The sequence below is a fragment of the Rhyacophila brunnea genome, unplaced genomic scaffold, assembly GCF_057557595.1.
Source record: "Rhyacophila brunnea isolate RB1 unplaced genomic scaffold, BYU_Rbru_1.0 scaffold_37, whole genome shotgun sequence".
Taxonomy (NCBI): domain Eukaryota; kingdom Metazoa; phylum Arthropoda; class Insecta; order Trichoptera; family Rhyacophilidae; genus Rhyacophila; species Rhyacophila brunnea.
In genome coordinates, this window is record NW_028233037.1 from 487926 (window position 1) to 506149 (window position 18224).

The following is an 18224-nucleotide window of genomic DNA, read 5'->3' on the forward strand; positions in this document are numbered from 1 at the left end:
TTACAATACAAAAGAATAAACACTTATAACGATTGAAGTTATCAACTAGAAATAGTGTATAACACGAATAAATGTCCCTTAGAACGATAAAAGTGATCAATTATAAATAATTTACAATACAAAAGAATAAACACTTATAACGATTGAAGTTATCAACTAGAAATAGTGTATAACACGAATAAATGTCCCTTAGAACGATAAAAATGATCAATTATAAATAATTTACAATACAAAAGAATAAACATTCATAAAGATTAAAGTTATTATTATAAATAATGCACTATAAAAATCATATACATTTATTACGATTAAAGTTTTTTATTATAAATAATGCACTATACAAAAATCCATAAACACTTAGAATGATTGAAGTTATCATCATTGATAATGTACAATACAAAAATCCATAAACACTTAGAATGATTGAAGTTATTATTAGAAATAATTTAGAAGATCAAAACAAAAATCCATTTACAGTTAGAATGATTCCAGTTAGTAATTAGAAATATTGTACAATACAAAAATCCATATACACCTAGAATGATTGAAGTTATTAATTAGAAATAATATACGTTACAAAAACAAAAATCCAATTTAATTTAGAATGATTTCAATTATTAATTAGAAATAATGTAAAGTACAAAAATCCATAAACACATAGAATGATTAAAGTTATTTATTAGAAATAGTGTACAATACATAACAATAAATTGGATCATAAGTTTTAAAACAATTTAAACTTTTATTTTCTTGTATCCCCTTCGTCTTTTTTATCTTTTTCTCGTTTTTCTTCGCTTGGTGAAACACTTCTAGCTTGTGTTCTTGTTTGGGTGTCTCTGGAATATCTTGGAGAAGAAGGAGACATGGGATTATTTCTTCCAAAGAACCCGCCTCTAAACCTTATACCGGGAGACAAAGGGTTACCATCCCCTGTATTTGAGCCTAGGGAAGAGGCAGATGTAAAGGAGGGTGAAGTTGGTGTATATTTTGGACTAACGCTGGTGTAAGCTGGACTTGTTGGTGAATAAGATTGAAAGGAAGTTGGGGAATAATCAACAGAACTGTGGTTTCTAAAAGAACTACCGGCGATAAAACCAGGAGAAGAGATTTTCATGCTTTGGGTGTATGAAGGAGAGGAAATTTTAGAGTAAGATGGACTATTGCTAATGTTATATACTTTTCCAACTTTTGAGTATCCGGTAATTTCAGGACTCCATCCGCCAGATCCTTCAAATTCGTCGCTTAATGGAGTTCTTACATCTGGTGATCTCATGTCTGTGTATGAGTCATCGATATTTTTAGATTCGAAATCGAATATCTTGTCCACGCCGACTATCTTTATTGCATCTTTTAGCATAGTGGTATCGAGGTATAGTTCTGTCAGACCAGTTCCTACAGGTACGTTTTGGCCTAGAATTATACTTTCTGTTACCTCTTTACAGTAGCTTTTTTCGCCGATGACAGCAGCTTCCATGAGGATTTCTACAGTTTCTTCAAAACTACACCGCATTAAACTACTTTTCTCGCCTCGATTAACACCATGTCTTGTTATTCCGGTGAGAATCCCCCTTACGGTCATTACGTCAGCAAGAAGACTTAAATGTCGAATATTTACATAGCCTTCGTTTTCGATTACGGATCTTAGTTCTTTGAGTATAACGGCCCGAGCAGCTTCGATTCCTAGAACCTCGAATGTTTCGATGATGTTGTTGGAGTATAGTTGTGATGTGTCAATTATTGGGCATGCGAGTAGATCTCTGAGGTTAACCCCTTCAGTTTGAAGAATAAATTCATTTTTTTCTTCGACTAAGAACACTTTTTTTATATTTTTGTATCCTAATAAAGGAATGGTCATTATTTTGTTGAAAAGATCTATGTTTTCTTCTTCGGTTGTGAAATAACTTCTGATTCTAATTACAAGGTTTATATCGTTTTGATCGCTTGTAATTATAGATAGTTTACTGCATATTATTTCCGCATCATTTGTAATGTTATCGATTGTATCATTTTCGTTATTTGTTTGATTATTATGATTTTTTGGTGTTTGATCATCGTGTTTTTCTTTTATTTTCATAACTACCTGTTCGATAGTGATGTTTTTAGACACAACTCTATCCCTATCAAGTACAATTCTGATGACATAAAATCCGAGTCTCTGATCCCTTTCCTTTTCAACATCATCTGCCAGCTCATAGTGTGTGCTTAAAAAATCGTTATCTTCTTCAATATCTGTCTGATCGTAAACAGGCTCGTATAAAATCTGGGAATAGTCAATGAGGTCTTCAATGCGTGTATACTCGATATTATTCTGGGCAACCTTTGCATCGTTCAATGATTTTCTGTACTCTTCATTGAGTACAATTTTCATAGACGGCGTTTTAAGAGTTTTTGCAATATTTATAATTTCCTTAAGACGAGGTACTCCAAGAGTGACTGTTGATGCAACACCAGCAAAGTGAAATGTATTTAGGGTCATTTGAGTTGCAGGTTCACCAACACTTTGAGCAGCCAGTGTGCCTACCATTTCATTATGAACAGCAAGCGAGGCATGGAGTTTCTCTTTCGTCACATTAAAAATGTATTCGAGTTGATCCATATTTATTTTATTGTAAAGGATATTTACCATAGAAAGTGTATTTTGTATATATTTTAAAAATTGTGAATTGTTGCTATAATGAATTACTTTCTCAGCAATCCATTCTTCAAGTTTGTTTCGTTTGTTATATAGTTCTTTTGGGAGTATATTGCATAAGGTTGATGGATATTTTCTTTTAGCGTTCCAGAAAAGTCTACGCATGTTTACTGGCATGTAATAGGTGTCTATTTTTGATGCTTCCTTCAAGCTATGAAGCTCGTCCTTTAAAATATTTGTAAACTCCATACATGTTTTTTTTACATTTTCTGTTGCGTTATTGAGAAGAAAAACAATTGTGGCTTGAATTAAATCAAAATTTTCAAGATCAAAGCTTGATTTGTTGTATGGATCAGTGCTCACAACAGCTTCCATGTTTGTTACCTTCACTTTAGATTGATTAATATTAAATATATTATTTCCAATTTCAAAACTATTTGATGATTTGAGGCCGCTAGTATCATTTCCAAAGCTGTTCAACGATTGTGCTACTAAATTTTCTGAAGGGATATTCATATGGGCATCGCTACTTTCCTTTTGGTTGTTATCTGTTGATTTAATTTTATTATGTATTTTATCTGAAGGGATATTCATATGAGCATCGCTACTTTCTTTTTGGTTGTTATCTGTTGATTTAATTTTATTATGTACTTTGAATTGATTTCTTATGATTTCCAAAAGCTCCTTTGGTATTTTTAATTCTGATATATTACATCTCTCAATACTTTCCCCTTTCAGGCTATCATCACCATAACAAAACTGCGTTAGGCTTCCACCACCAGATCTTACACTTCCATCAAATACAATTTTAAGATCCTCCATTGCCTTTACAAGTCTTCTTTGGATATAACCAGTCTCTGCTGTTTTTACAGCCGTATCAATAAGTCCTTCTCTTCCCCCCATCGCATGAAAATAAAATTCTTCTGGTGTTAGACCTGTAAGATATGAATTGCTAACAAACCCGCGTGACTGTGGACCATAGTCATCTTTCGTAAAATGTGGAAGTGTTCTGTTTCTAAACCCGAAAGGTATTCTCTTACCTTCAACGTTTTGTTGTCCTACACAAGCAGTCATTTGTGATATATTGATAAGGCTACCTTTACTACCCGCCATCACCATTTGTTTAACATTATTACAGTCTCGAAGCTCCTTTTGCGCACATGCACCACTGATATTACGGGCTTTATTAAGGGCAACGTTTATATGGGACTCAAATGTTTCTCTTAATGACATTCCGGGAAGTCTTGTAAGGCTAGTTGGATCCATAATTATGTTATTCACTTCTTGTCTGGCTGTAGCGATGCTTTCGATTATTTCCTTTTCTAAAATCTTTGATGCTATTGTATCTCCAATACCAATACTAAAGCAAGAAATCGTTGTAATATAATTATTAATTATTCTTTGAACAGTGTCAAAAAAGCGTCGGCATATTTCACCACCAAAATCATTAAATATTATATGAATTATTCCACCTTCACATGTTCCTACACTTTTTTTGTCGATTACTCCACTATGAAGATGACCGTCTACTATCAAGACTCTCTTATCGTCAGCACTTGTAGTTCGAAAATTTATTGCGGGGAGTGACCACGAAAATACTTGCTTCCCTGTATACAACGGGATGGGTCTTAATATTGTTGGCGGTGGTAGTGTTTCGGAATTGAAATAAATATAATTAGTTTCTTTATTTTCGTTTGGATTGTGGGTTCCTTTGCTATTTATACCTTTGGCACCGTAAATAGAATGTTCTAGATTTTCCTTTCTTGTAAAATCATCTGAAAAAAGGCTATAGTTTGCATAATCATTATGCAAATCTGCATTAATATCCACATAATTATTCATGGAATTGGGTCTGGAACTTTCCCCTTCTTTATAAGAAGTCGACGCATCAGATTTATCACTATAAATGTTTTTTTCTTTTATAAATTTACCTATATCAGCGGCATAAAACAACTGCATGGCTTCACGAAGTGTGAGAAAAACACCATCAAGCGTAAGTCTACGAACACCGACTAAAGTATCCTGCACAATACCCATCACAGGTCTATTACTCTGTGGACTAATTATTTGCTTTTCTACGCCAGCAAGCAAAGAAAGCTCAGTAACTGTCAATAATGATTGTGGTGCGTGTAGATTCATCTCATCCCCATCAAAATCTGCGTTATACGGGCTTGTGACAGAAAGATTCAGTCGAAAGGTTTTCTTGTCCATAACACGAACACGATGGGCCATCATACTCATTTTATGAAGACTTGGTTGCCGATTAAAAAGAACTACATCACCATCCCTCAGATGCCTCTCAACAATAAAACCAGGTTCGAGCGTGATATCACTACGATTGAACCTCAAATCGATTCTTTGCCCGTCTGTTCGCACAACATAATTTGCACCGGGATGACAATTAGGCCCCCTATTAATACACTCTTGCATTTCAACTACATTCAAACTATTCACACACTCGTTAAAGGTGTGGATCATCGCTATATTAACAGGAACCCCAACTTCATCTAAACTTATATTCGGATCTGGAGTTATAACTGTACGTGCACTAAAATCAACTCTCTTCCCCATTAGATTGTATCTAAGTCTACCTTCCTTTCCTTTCAATCTCGCACTAAGACTCTTTAAAGGACGTCCACTCTTCTGTAAAGCCTGTGGTTGACCTGACATATCATTATCCATCAATGTAGCTACATGAAACTGAAGAAGCTGCTCATAGTCACGTAAAATATGAGCCGGCGCCCCCTCATTCTCATACTTTAGAAGATTATTATTCGCCTTGACTATATCTGCATACTTATGGGTTAGATCGTCCTCACCTCGAAGACCATCCATTTGTATCGAAGGTCTACACGAAGGAGGACTAACAAGAAGAGTTGTAATAATCATCCACTCAGGCCGAGACCACTTCTTATCAAAACCAAGAAGGCCTATATCATCATCATCAATCCTCTTTAAAATGTTATGAACTTTCTCTGCACTCAAAACAACCTTTCCATCACCATCTGTTCCCTTCATAAAAGCAAAAAGATTTAAACCTTCTTTTCGTATGACAGGCTGTTTATTGGTACACGCCTCGCACACAAACCGTGATTTGTTTTCAGCCCAAACTTTATTTAATAGATGTCTAAGAATAAAAGGAGACACTCTTTCTTTCTCTTTAGATTCATTTATATTTGTCGTGCTAGTATTAGCAGGCGAACCACAAGAATTAACAACATGATTAAACTGTGAAGAAGACTTATACTCATTATCTACACCTCTCGATAAACGCTGAGAACCATCATGATCGGTTACTTTCGTTACAGACTCTGGTCGTTTACTATCATCAGAAACTTTCTTATTCTTAATAGAAGAACAATAAAAACATATACTCTCAAGAACTTTTTTTATCTTAGTTATATAACCCACATGATAAACCGGCTTACAGAGCTCTATGTGCCCAAAATGTCCCTGGCACTCCATCGTGTTATGTCCACAAGTAGAACACAATAATGATGGATCAGTAATCCCCATTCGAGGATCTACTAAACCACTATCCTTTGGTACACCACCATCTAGAGTTTCTGGGTGAATTATCTGAAGAACACTATGGTGCTTAATAAGCGTGGGCGAATATATTCCAAACTGGACGGATTTGATTGTCGGGGCCGTGGATTGCGAATTCGACATTTGAGGGTAATGGTTGATTTTATTTTTATTGCAAATGAAACGAAAATATTTAATCGCTAAATTAAAAATGATAAAAAACTTTTAATTCAATTGTTTTAAAAAAATATTTAAACTATAAGTTTTAGAAGAGGCATAGAGAACATGAATATAAAAGGAATAAATAAATTAATTGAAAAAACAGAATTGTTTTAGAAGAGGTATAGAAAAAGATGAATATAAGAGGAATAAATAAATTAATTGAAAAATTAGAATTGTTTTAGAAGAGGTATAGAAAAAGATAAATATAAGAGGAATAAATAAATTAATTGAAAAAACAGAATTGTTTTAGAAGAGGTATAGAAAAAGATAAATATAAGATGAATAAATAAATTAATTGAAAAAACAGAATTGTTTTAGAAGAGGTATAGAAAAAGATAAATATAAGATGAATAAATAAATTAATTGAAAAAACAGAATTGTTTTAGAAGAGGTATAGAAAAAGATGAATATAAAAGGAATAAATAAATTAATTGAAAAATTAGAATTGTTTTAGAAGAGGTATAGAAAAAGATGAATATAAAAGGAATAAATAAATTAATTGAAAAATTAGAATTGTTTTAGAAGAGGTATAGAAAAAGATGAATATAAGAGGAATAAATTAATTGAAGACTTTCTAAATTATTATTGTTGATAAATTATAAAAATTTTAGTTTTGATAAATTATAAAATAAGTAAATGAATAATTATAAAATAATAGTGTTGGTGATTTCCAAAAACCATTAGAAATGTTGGAATATTTGGTTTTGATTTCTGTTATTTAATGACTTACATCAAGTCGAGCTTTGTTGGCTTAAAAATTGATATGTCCCAAATTTGGGGCGAAATTATAAAAACATTGGGTATCTGTCTTTTTTTTTTATTGAGTATTACATTCACCTTTAAATACAAACAAATTCATAAAAATTTACAATAATTTTTTCTGTGACATCTATTAGTTAAATATCAGCTTCAAACCCAATTATACTCTTGGTATGTATTTACTGCCTAATACCATTAACAAGCGTTAAATAGAGCACCATTCCTTTCGTGAAGGTATTACACTCTAAAACTATTAAATATTTTCTTAGGATCTTGTTTTTTTAAACTATAAAGCTGACAATGATTGACAAAAATATTTCACATGTTCTATAACAATTTGACTTTACAGTCATAAATAATACCCCTAGTATTTTTTAAGTTTTATTTAAGCATATAACAAAAATATGCTTTTTACATTATCCTCGCATTTTTTGCTACAAATTATATAAGGTCTTCAAAACATTTATCAAGCAATGTTAACATTTCATATGCTGCCAGATGTCAATAATACGTGTTGTGCCACCACTTTCTTTAGTAAACAAACATTTTGAGCATATAAATTAATATTATTCTTGATAAAAATATTTTTAACATTTCATTTAAAACCTAGATTTTACTATAAATCTAATATTTGTTTATTCTTAGCAATTTTTATACTAGAAAATAAAAAAAATTTGTATTTGTATGATATTTTACTCTCTTATCTCTTTTTAGTAAATTTCTAGCTTAAAATTAATTGATCACAACAAAATATTTGTAAAATATGAACTTGTTCGTTTTATTATAAGGTATTTTACGATTTATATATTATGTAGAGTAATTCTGAATAAATTAGCAGCAAATCAAAATATAAATTTAATTTAGCAGATAATTATTGCTGTATGATAGTGAACATTATGGTTAACAGATAGTAGAAGCTTTATATAATTTCTAAAAATTGGAATTTTCGATAACAAAGTAAATTTTAAACTCCAAATACATTTCAAAACCAAAATATTTAAGAAATATTAAAATTATAAAAAATATTGAAATCATAAAAAATATAAGCATTTTACAAATTAGTTTTTTAATCAAGCTAGGGTACTTAAACAAAATTATACAGCACCATATATATAAAATATTTAAGTTATTTATTTTCTTAATGCATAAATATTCGTATGCATCTATTATAAAAAATGTATCGATATATGTAACATCATGATTCCTATGATTTTAGGTTTCACAAATAAACGCCACGTAATGTGATTTTATTAAGTCCCGTAAGATTCAAAAAAATCAACATTTTATGCTCGTTTATAATTTAAATTACAAAATAAAGAAGAAGTTTTTATACATACATATATGTTTTATTTAATAAATAAGAAATAGTATGAAATCTGGAAATATCACCTAATCTACATTCAATAAATCTATCTCATCAAAAATGCAATGTATTTTTATGGGGTTTCTTATTGTTACTTTTTGATTTTTTAATAAAAAAAATTTGACAATAAGTTTAATATTTTGGCTATTATAATACATGCATCTTTAAAATTCTTAATAAATATATGCTTGGAATGATTATTATATTTTCTATCTTTTTATTCATAAGATATATAAAATCATGTTGCGGGGGGGACTTAATTCAAATTAGAATATATTATTATTATTTTCATGTAAATGATCTTTCTAAATATCAAAATCATAGATTATTATGTATAAATGCTGCCTTACATCTTGTTAAAAATCATATTTTTATGTTTATTTAGACAGAAGATTATATTTATTACCATGGGTCCCGGCATCTTAGCATGAATGACACAGAATCCTTTTTTTTATTCGGCGATCTTTCGCTTTAACGTCTAAATGAAAATTAAGATTTTTTAGCTGAAATTCATTGCTGCCTTCTACACAAACATATATTACTTAGAGCTAAAATTAAAATTACCATAAATATTGGCATTTGACTATTTATTTTTTGTATACGAAAAGTACTTTTTTAATATGATACTGTATGATTTTATATCCCATCATCTTCTCATTTTTTTGTAAATTTTATATATGTTTAAGTTTCGAAAAATGGCCGTGGGATTGACTTTTTTATAGCCAATCCTGAATGTAAAAATTCTCGAAACAGCAAAAAGTTTTAATTTATCCGTAATATAATATTCTTATTTCAACGCTTCTTCAATCTAAATGTATAAACTTTATCTAGCAGATCGACCCTATTATTACAAAGAAAAAAGGCATAAATCGTATTTTCTACTATTCTCGTATATCAAAATAACAAATGGATTTATTTTATGATACAGACTTGTGTATCAACGATACTTAATCTATTATTTTGGCATAAATTACTTTTTTTAATAAAACGAGCTCTGGAAATGAATTTTTTCTGTTGGTAAATTTAAATTTACCCACAGAAAAAAATATATTGATCTATTTATCACCAAACAAGATGAGATATACATAAAATTATATGTTGGGTTAAAAAGATAATAAACACATTTACAGTGAAAAATATATTATATTATATAATTCAATTAGAACGGTTGTTTTAAAAGCTTTTGAGAAAAATACAAATAAATTTAGTATGGGTGATATAATTTAAAAAGATTCACCCAGAAATCATAGAAAATCTGTTAAAAACAGTAAAGTTACAAATAAAACTCAAAAATACAAACATAATTCAATTTAAAATTTCATATTACCCTTTTTATAAAAACAAAAAAAAATCATACATAACTTTTTTTTATTCATTAAATTTATATTAATGAAAAATAGGCTGTTCATATTGATTTAATTGATCTTAATCTTTTATTATTTTTCAATAAGTGAAATTGTGTTCATATAACATATTGATACTTGAAACTAGATAACAAAGAAGTTTCTCCGTATATTTTGTATTATTTTGCAGACACAATCTTATAATTTTAATGAAAAAAACATCAAATACATAAGATTTATATAGGTACGATGTTTTGACTATCTTGACGAATTCACTTTAATTTACACTTAATATACAATATCTGATATTTTAATTCTTACAATACCCATAATTTTATTATTTTTTTGTGAATCTTACTGTTTTTTACTATATAGTTCGCATTCTAATAAGTAGCATATTTATAAGCTTATACGATAATCAATACTATATCTTAAAAAGATTGCGATGATATTCTTAATTTTTATTTTGATTTGTCACATTCATATATCTTAACAGCACTAAATAGAGCTGGATTTATAGATAAATCTCTTTTTATTAAAATTTAAATATAAGAATGCAAACAAATGCTAGAATTTATGTACTAAAAATAAAACTTACGCAATTATAACATATTTTTCAATTTTTTTTGTAAGTTTATTTGGAACATATGTATTTCTCAACAAGAATTTTAGTAATAGGCATAACTTTAGAAGATAATAAAACTAAACTAGATAAATATATATTTTTTTAATATGTTTTTTTTTGATTTCTCGCATTAAAAAAATAGAACTGGAAAGTAAAAATATGTTCGAAAGAAACTAACTCAAAATTTTATTTTATAGAACAGACTGTAGTTGATATTTCTTAGAATTATATTGAATAGATCTTGACTATTTCGGTTTTTGGATATGAAAAAAACAATTTCATTGCATAAAAATTTTAATTACATGATTTTTATGCTATATGCGCCACAAGAAACTCAATAAAATATTAACCATGAAATATTACTTTTTTAAATTTGCTTATAAAGATTCTATAGTAGATTATCTAAATAATATTCAAAATCACAACAATATCATACCGAAGGCCTCATAGTTCCGAATATGTATAAATTTCTGGTTTTTTTATACCAAAATTAATTTGTTACACATAATATAAATGTTTATAAATACATTTGATTTTCTCTATAAAAATGATTATATTGGAAATATGATATTTTTGCTGTAATTTATACTTATTACTGCCAGTTTGTTCTTGGAGTCATTGGCATTTTAAATTATTTTAAGATGTATCAAAAAGCACATCTTATTTTATACGAAAGCTACACCGTCAACGATGTTTCTATACCCGCTTTGTAATTTGCGTATGAAATAAATAGTTTAAATCATCCTAAAAATCTTATATATCAATGAATGCGATTCTTATTTTATATTCTTCATGACATAAATTGTTTATACAGCATAAATCCATATATTATGTAATGATGAATCTAATACATAAGTTAAACGATAAATACAAGTTGTTTCTATATAATATTGACGGGTATATATTTTAATATTTTATTGATGCAAATATAATAAATTTTACATTTCTATAGAATCTGGGCTGGCGTAGTTGAGTGGTTTACAAGTCGACCCCTATGGGAAGTTGCGGGTTCCACTTCCACTCACCCCACTAATTTCCAAACGAATTTACTCTAAAGAAAAATACCCAAGGAGGCGGCCAGTGATGAACAAAAGATATTCCAAAAAGCATTGACAAACCATGAGAAATAGGAGGTTGCTGTGTAAGCCGTTGAACTGTGCCTCCAGTATGAAAAAAGATTTCACAACTTTCAGCAGGATATAGGTAAGTGCAGAGTGTGTTTGTATACCTTAGCGCTGAACAGTAGACAGAATCTCATTCCCTCCACATAATGACTGCGGCCAATTAGAAAGGGCCCAATCCACGGTGATTACGGGTGACAAGAAGTGCTGGGGGAGTCCCACGGAGAGATGCAGCAGTTAAGCAAAATAGTTCCTATTAATATAAAGCGAACTTCCTAAAAAGTAATAGAAGCAAAACATAAATAAATAAAGTAAACTATATAAGAATATTTATAATATGCAAACAAAATTTAAACGTTTGCATTAGCACAATAAAAATTTGTAGAACAAAAAATTAGCCTCTAACGATAAAAATCTGATTATAATTAATCAAATATAAAATATTTTCTCACAAAAGACAAAAATTATCCCATATGTTATAACACGGATCGGTGTGGTGACACGATATCATAAAAAGTACCAGAAGGAACTAGATGACAGAAATCAGATCGAGGCATATATAACCTTAGGATTGTGAAAAACCCTTGAATAATAGGTCTTAAAAAGCGTATAATTATTAAAAAAAGACTTTGAAGAAGAGAAGTTAACCAAAAAGTATAAACTCGTTGTGCGTGCTGGGAACTAAGCAAGTTTTTTCAGGAACAAAAACTAAAATTATAACCTTAAATTTAGCCCATAAAAAAAATGTATTTTTACAAAAACATAGGAAAAATAAAATCGTCTAATGAGGATTAAGACCAGCGAAAATATATTGTTAATCTATAGGACTGAAAAAAAGAGAAATAAAATGAAATTCGTAACATTTTTAAATATGTGGTCCAATTTTAGAATAATCATTTACATCAATATCTGTCAATTGTAATAAATAACCCAATTGAGTACATATACTATCACTTTAAAAAAATGCATTAGGTTCCAATTCAAAAAAATTCATTAAAAAAATACGAATTATTATTTTATAAGATTTTAGTTGGATAAATTCCAAATAAGTGCGACGAAAAACGAACTAATAAGTTTAGATATAGTAAAATCTTTTTAGGTATGATATTTGTAAGATTATAAAAATTTATAAACTTTATAATAGTATATATTAGGCAAAATCGTGGCTTAAGTTTCATATACATCCCACATTTTACATAATTTACCAAACATAAGGTTCATCTACCACACTATGATCGCTTTCATGAATCATGAGATGCTATTGATCATGGCAAATAGAGTTGTGCATTCAACGTGAAAGCGAATTTAAGGCTTCGGAAAACCCATTAAGGGGTTTAAAAAAGCCTAAAGTACATCTTAAAGAACAATTTTTAATATTCATCAACACTGCTGCAAACTGAGGCTATGAATGTATCGCAAGAAGCTAGTCATAGATCGAATTTTCTACATGTTTAAGTACACCGACTTAAATGATATATAAAATATAATTAAAGTGTAATTTTTTGTTTGTAATATAATTCTAATACGAGTTGAGATTTAGACTACGGTCAGGAATTCACCAAAAAATTTTAATATTATGCCCATAGTAACAATAAATATCTTGCAATGTATTATAGTTTTAGGAACCCTAAGATGCAATTTAAAACCGTAAAACAAGTTCTAAGATTTATTTTTATTCATTTTTTTATTTATCATATTTCATGTCCGATTTTAGAAATTCATTTAAATAAAATTTGCAGCACAGATAGCTTTTTATATTTCAAATCAACAAATTTTTTCGAACTTTAATTAAGTCATTTTCCATTGAATTGAGTTTAATTGATAGGAAAAATATCTATTCCATGAAGATGATTTTAGTTATATCTCAGTAAAAAGAATAAATAAAATAAGTATGGTCAACGCATTTTATTGATACTTATGATATACCAAAAAATATTTCATCTTGATGTACTACATAAATGTGGCTCTGAATCATCACAAAATCTACAGCAAAGAATCGATATGCTTTTACAAAGCCCTCAAATTCCGCGCTAAAATTACCGCTGTAGCAGGCGCAAGGTAATGATCAAAATATAATTAAAACTAATAATCAATAGATACACATCTTTGAAAGATATCAAATGCCAATACCCATCTTTTTTATCAAAAGCACAAATTTACACATAATAACCCAACAATTTATTTCAATCGTATTTGATTCCATCAAAAAACTTCATATGCTAACAAGACAAATATTGATCAAAATAATAAAAACAAATAAAATATATTAGATTCTTTCGAATATTTTATGGCATGAAATGCATCTAGATTTAAAAATAATATATAATATCACACAAGAAAAATAAAATAATCACATTCGAAAACACTATGTATTTTGCAAAACTATATATAATACATTTTACAAGATTTTTAAAAATTTTAGTAGAAATATTTACTATCATATATTTTATAAGCCTGTAATTTTTATCATGCAAAAATATATATTATAAGCATCAAAATATTTCGTTTTACTTGATTTTTAATTCTTATGTGCTAATTAATTCGGAAGATTTTTCATAAGTAGATAATTTTTTAATCATGCAGCAAGGAAATATATTTTTTGTACAGGTATATTCATTTGAATCGCGGATTTTATAATGATTTATAAAGGTAATTTCTTCATTATACTCTTCTAAACATTTTATTCAGAAAAATATGTTGCATTTATCGAAATATATCGTACAGTGAATTAGTATATTTCCGTTATATTGTACAAAATCATGTTGATTTCTAACTAGATATAAGAAGAACATCATATGACCAGTGAAACCGGGCTTAAAAATGCGTCGTGTACACCATGAATCTCGAAACACGCGTTTAACGTTTTTAATCCATATTTATATATAGGAAATAGAAAATTTATGTGAATACGTTTATTTATATTAGTGCGGATATAAATATGAAAAGAATAAAAAACACATGATACTTATTCAAGTGTTTGATGATCAAAGTTTATGTATAGATATTTAATAAAGAACTATATTCTGATACATTATTATAGTATATAATAATACCGAAGATACATCAATGATCCTTTGTTTTTCTTAGCAAAAAGTAGAGATCCGGGGCAAAAAAAACAAAATCATCTTACTATGCTGCATTGCGGTAAAAATCACAAAAAAACAAAGCTGTAATAAAATTTAATATGCATGAATCTAAGAAAAACGAGCAATTTAGCCAAATTTTTTTAGAAATATAGCTGTAGATTTTCAAAATAAAACCGTGAAAATATAAGTTTCGATGTATTCAGGGGAAAATATAAAACAGGTACTTTTATTGAATTTATTTGGGAAAAACTATAGGTTAGTTTCATCTTAAAATAGTAGCATATCTTCAAGTTGATGGAAAATAAAACGGAATGATAAATTAATTTTTTACAATATCTCTTGCATAATAAGAAAAAAAGAAAAAAAAGTTCATAACTAAACACTAATTTTATGTCAAAAAGCAAACTAACGCTCTATAAATATATTATTTTTAATGATTGATTTGCCTCAAACTTTTAAATATATTTAAACTCTTAAGAATGTTTATGCTAAAAATTGTTCAGATTATTGTTTCATTTTTTGAAGCTTATAAAAGTAATGATGAAGTCAAAATTATAAAGTTTTTTATATTTTTAATCGTAAAATATATTCAAAATATATATTTATCGCCGTATTTTCTGTGTAATAAAACAAGTAAAATATAATTTCTCTATCATTCAATTAATAGTGTATATAACAATATCTCCAGCTAAGTGTTATGTATTCTCTTATCTTCGACTGTAATTCTAGACTATCCTTGGAATATTCAAGCTAATAAAATCCCATTTTTTAAATATTTATCTGTGTCATTATAGTATAAACTATTGTGTTTATTTACTACTACATCACAAAACGAACATTAACTTTAAAAAACGTAAATTATGAAATAATGCATGATTTAACTATAACAGCAACTTTTTTTCATTCAATATATTAAATTTTTCTGCAATTATATATTTTGTATTACAGTAATACGATAGCCAGACTTTGAATCGTATATATCCTGATTCATAAATAAGAAAAAGTATAAATGTTTAAATATATAAACGACCAAATTAATCAAGCTTGATTACAGGTGTAGAATGAAAATCATGCTTATATCAATGATTTTTCTCTTTGTTAGAACATTTTTACATTTATCAGCAAAAAAATAAAAGACTTTCGAAGTACTTTAGAAAACCCTTAAAAAATTTTCTGACTAATATACATTATAATATTTTTTTATCAATAATTGAATTGATTTTACTTTCAGTTATAGCTATAATGAGCTTTTTTATTATATTAATTTTACGCAAAGACAACAAAATAAAAGTACCTTTTTTTTAAAGAACATAAATTTTTATGCTTGCTCTGCATTTTCCAGCAATGCCGACTCTCTTCTGTAGGTCCTATGGTAATTTTTTGTACAAGGAAAGCCAGATATAACGTTTGTTAGAGATTAATAAATAGAATTTTCGTTTTTTTATTTTTAAAGCAAAAATTCTAAATTCTATGAGAAATCTTGATTTTTATCTATATTTTTTCCTTTCTATGTTGTATACAGAAATAAGTTCGACCATATAAGTTACATTTATTTGCAGAGAACCTTAAAATACATATCCACGGATATATTAAAAATGGTGTGATAATATACATAAGAATATATTTGCAACGAAACCTGAAGTACAAAGATTTTGAAGACACATAAGCCTCATTTTTATTTTTTAAGGTAGAAAACAAGAGAAATCTTAAAATACTAAAGTTTTCTTCGAGCCCACACACTTAAAATACATATAATAAAGAAAATTGCCATAAAATAATATATTTTAAAAAATTAGAATCGAAAAAAATGTGAAAGTATATATTTATAAATACGACTAAATGAAATAACATAAAAATAAGCCACTATTCAGAATTATGAGAAACTATAATATAGTATAAAATTTTATAGCAAATACTAATTGCGAAACTAATTTAAAATAAATTTTTTCGCGAAATGATTATACGATATAAAATGGTAAATGATAGTTATACATAGAATGTTAACCTTTATGTGTAAAATAATTATAAAAAACATATAAATTTTTTTTTATAGAATTCATATGCTAAATAACTTTACAAATAAATAAGAGAGGTATAAAGCTGATAAAAAAAACATATGAAAATGAAAAAAAGAAAGCTAGACTACATAAAGAAAGATGTAATTATTTTAAACTATATCGATTTAGCACAAAATATTTGTATTTGTGTTATATAACAACTTTAATTGGTTCTTTTTGAAAATTACTATGTTAAACCTTTGTTGGTTAGAAAAAACATCTGTAAAAAATTTAATAATTAGCAAAAAAGAGAAAGGATTATTTTAAGCGGTGCAGCAAGAATTCTAAATTTTATTCATGATGATTTATAGACTTATAAGTAGATTCAATAAAATTTATGATTTTATGAATTAAATATGTTATAAAAACAGACAAATCTATAAAAAACGGTGCATTTTTATAGATAAAGAAATATATAAAACATAAATTCTTAAACCTTTTTGTTAGCTAACTGCAAAAATAACATTAATCGATTACAAAAATATTTTTAAGGGTTTTTTGTAAATATAAATAGCAATATCCAGAAATTTTTGTGTCTTAAGCGGTTTATATTCACAAAAAGGTAATAAATCACAATACCCATCGCAAAAGAACCTTTTATACACAAATAGTAAAAATTATGTAATCTTATAATACATCGTTTCGTACTATTTTTGTTTTCCAGAATTCACTTGCAAAATAAAATAGTATAATATATGTACTTTTTGCAATTGGAAATCTTTAAAGAGCTGTTAAACAATGAAACTTTGACAAAAAAAGAATTATAAATATCTCTTGTCGTTTTTTAGATTTACTCTTCGACTCATTCTATAAAAATTAATTTTGTAGGTTGTGACTGCCCGTGCAGGCGCCCATTGAAAATATATTTCAAATAATCTTGTTTATAAACAAATATATAAAAAACATAAATCTTCAATTGAATTATTCAGCCATGAAAATCACGTTATATACTTATTTAGCTTTGAATTGTTTTATTATTTACAAAATGATGGGTTGTAATTAAAGTTTTTGATATTATTTCACAATTGAACACATGAGACGACGGAATTATCATGTTTATCTGTATAGTAAAGTCGAATTTTACGTATGTTTATTTATATACCTTTCCGTAAAATAACATGTGATATAATTTAGGACATGACAAAGAGATAAAAAGAGACATCAATTACCACAAGTTACAGGATTAAAATGTGATTTTATATATTATTACAAGTATAATGACCTGTAAAACATTTCGTAGACATGACAAGGATGCGATTTATAGCGACTTTCTAATAGAATCATAGAATTGAGAATATCATCAAAAAAAATCATATAAAAAAGGTAAATATAGCCTGGATTTACAGATTTATATAAATAAACATATATATAGGTTATGAATAAAATAAATGCTATATTTTATGTACATCTAACGATTTATTTGATTTCAGTCATTTAATTTTATTAAAGATACCTTAAGAAAGCTTTTTTTGTAAAAATTTGGCCATT

General features: G+C 27.7%; 1 protein-coding gene and 1 pseudogene across 1 annotated transcript; both read right to left on the reverse strand.

Annotated features, from left to right (window-relative positions):
* Positions 1-809: 809 nt before the first annotated feature.
* LOC147067598 (uncharacterized) lies at positions 810-2596 on the reverse strand (annotated as a pseudogene).
* Positions 2597-3123: 527 nt separating this feature from the next.
* On the reverse strand, positions 3124-8925 carry LOC147067599 (uncharacterized). The gene is made up of 4 exons (XM_085953503.1): positions 8911-8925; positions 4560-5707; positions 3284-4283; positions 3124-3132 (listed from the first exon to the last, which is right to left on the reverse strand). Exons 1-4 carry the CDS (start codon positions 8923-8925, stop codon positions 3124-3126), a joined length of 2172 nt encoding a protein of 723 aa, XP_085809629.1.
* Between the last annotated feature and the right edge of the window lie 9299 nt (positions 8926-18224).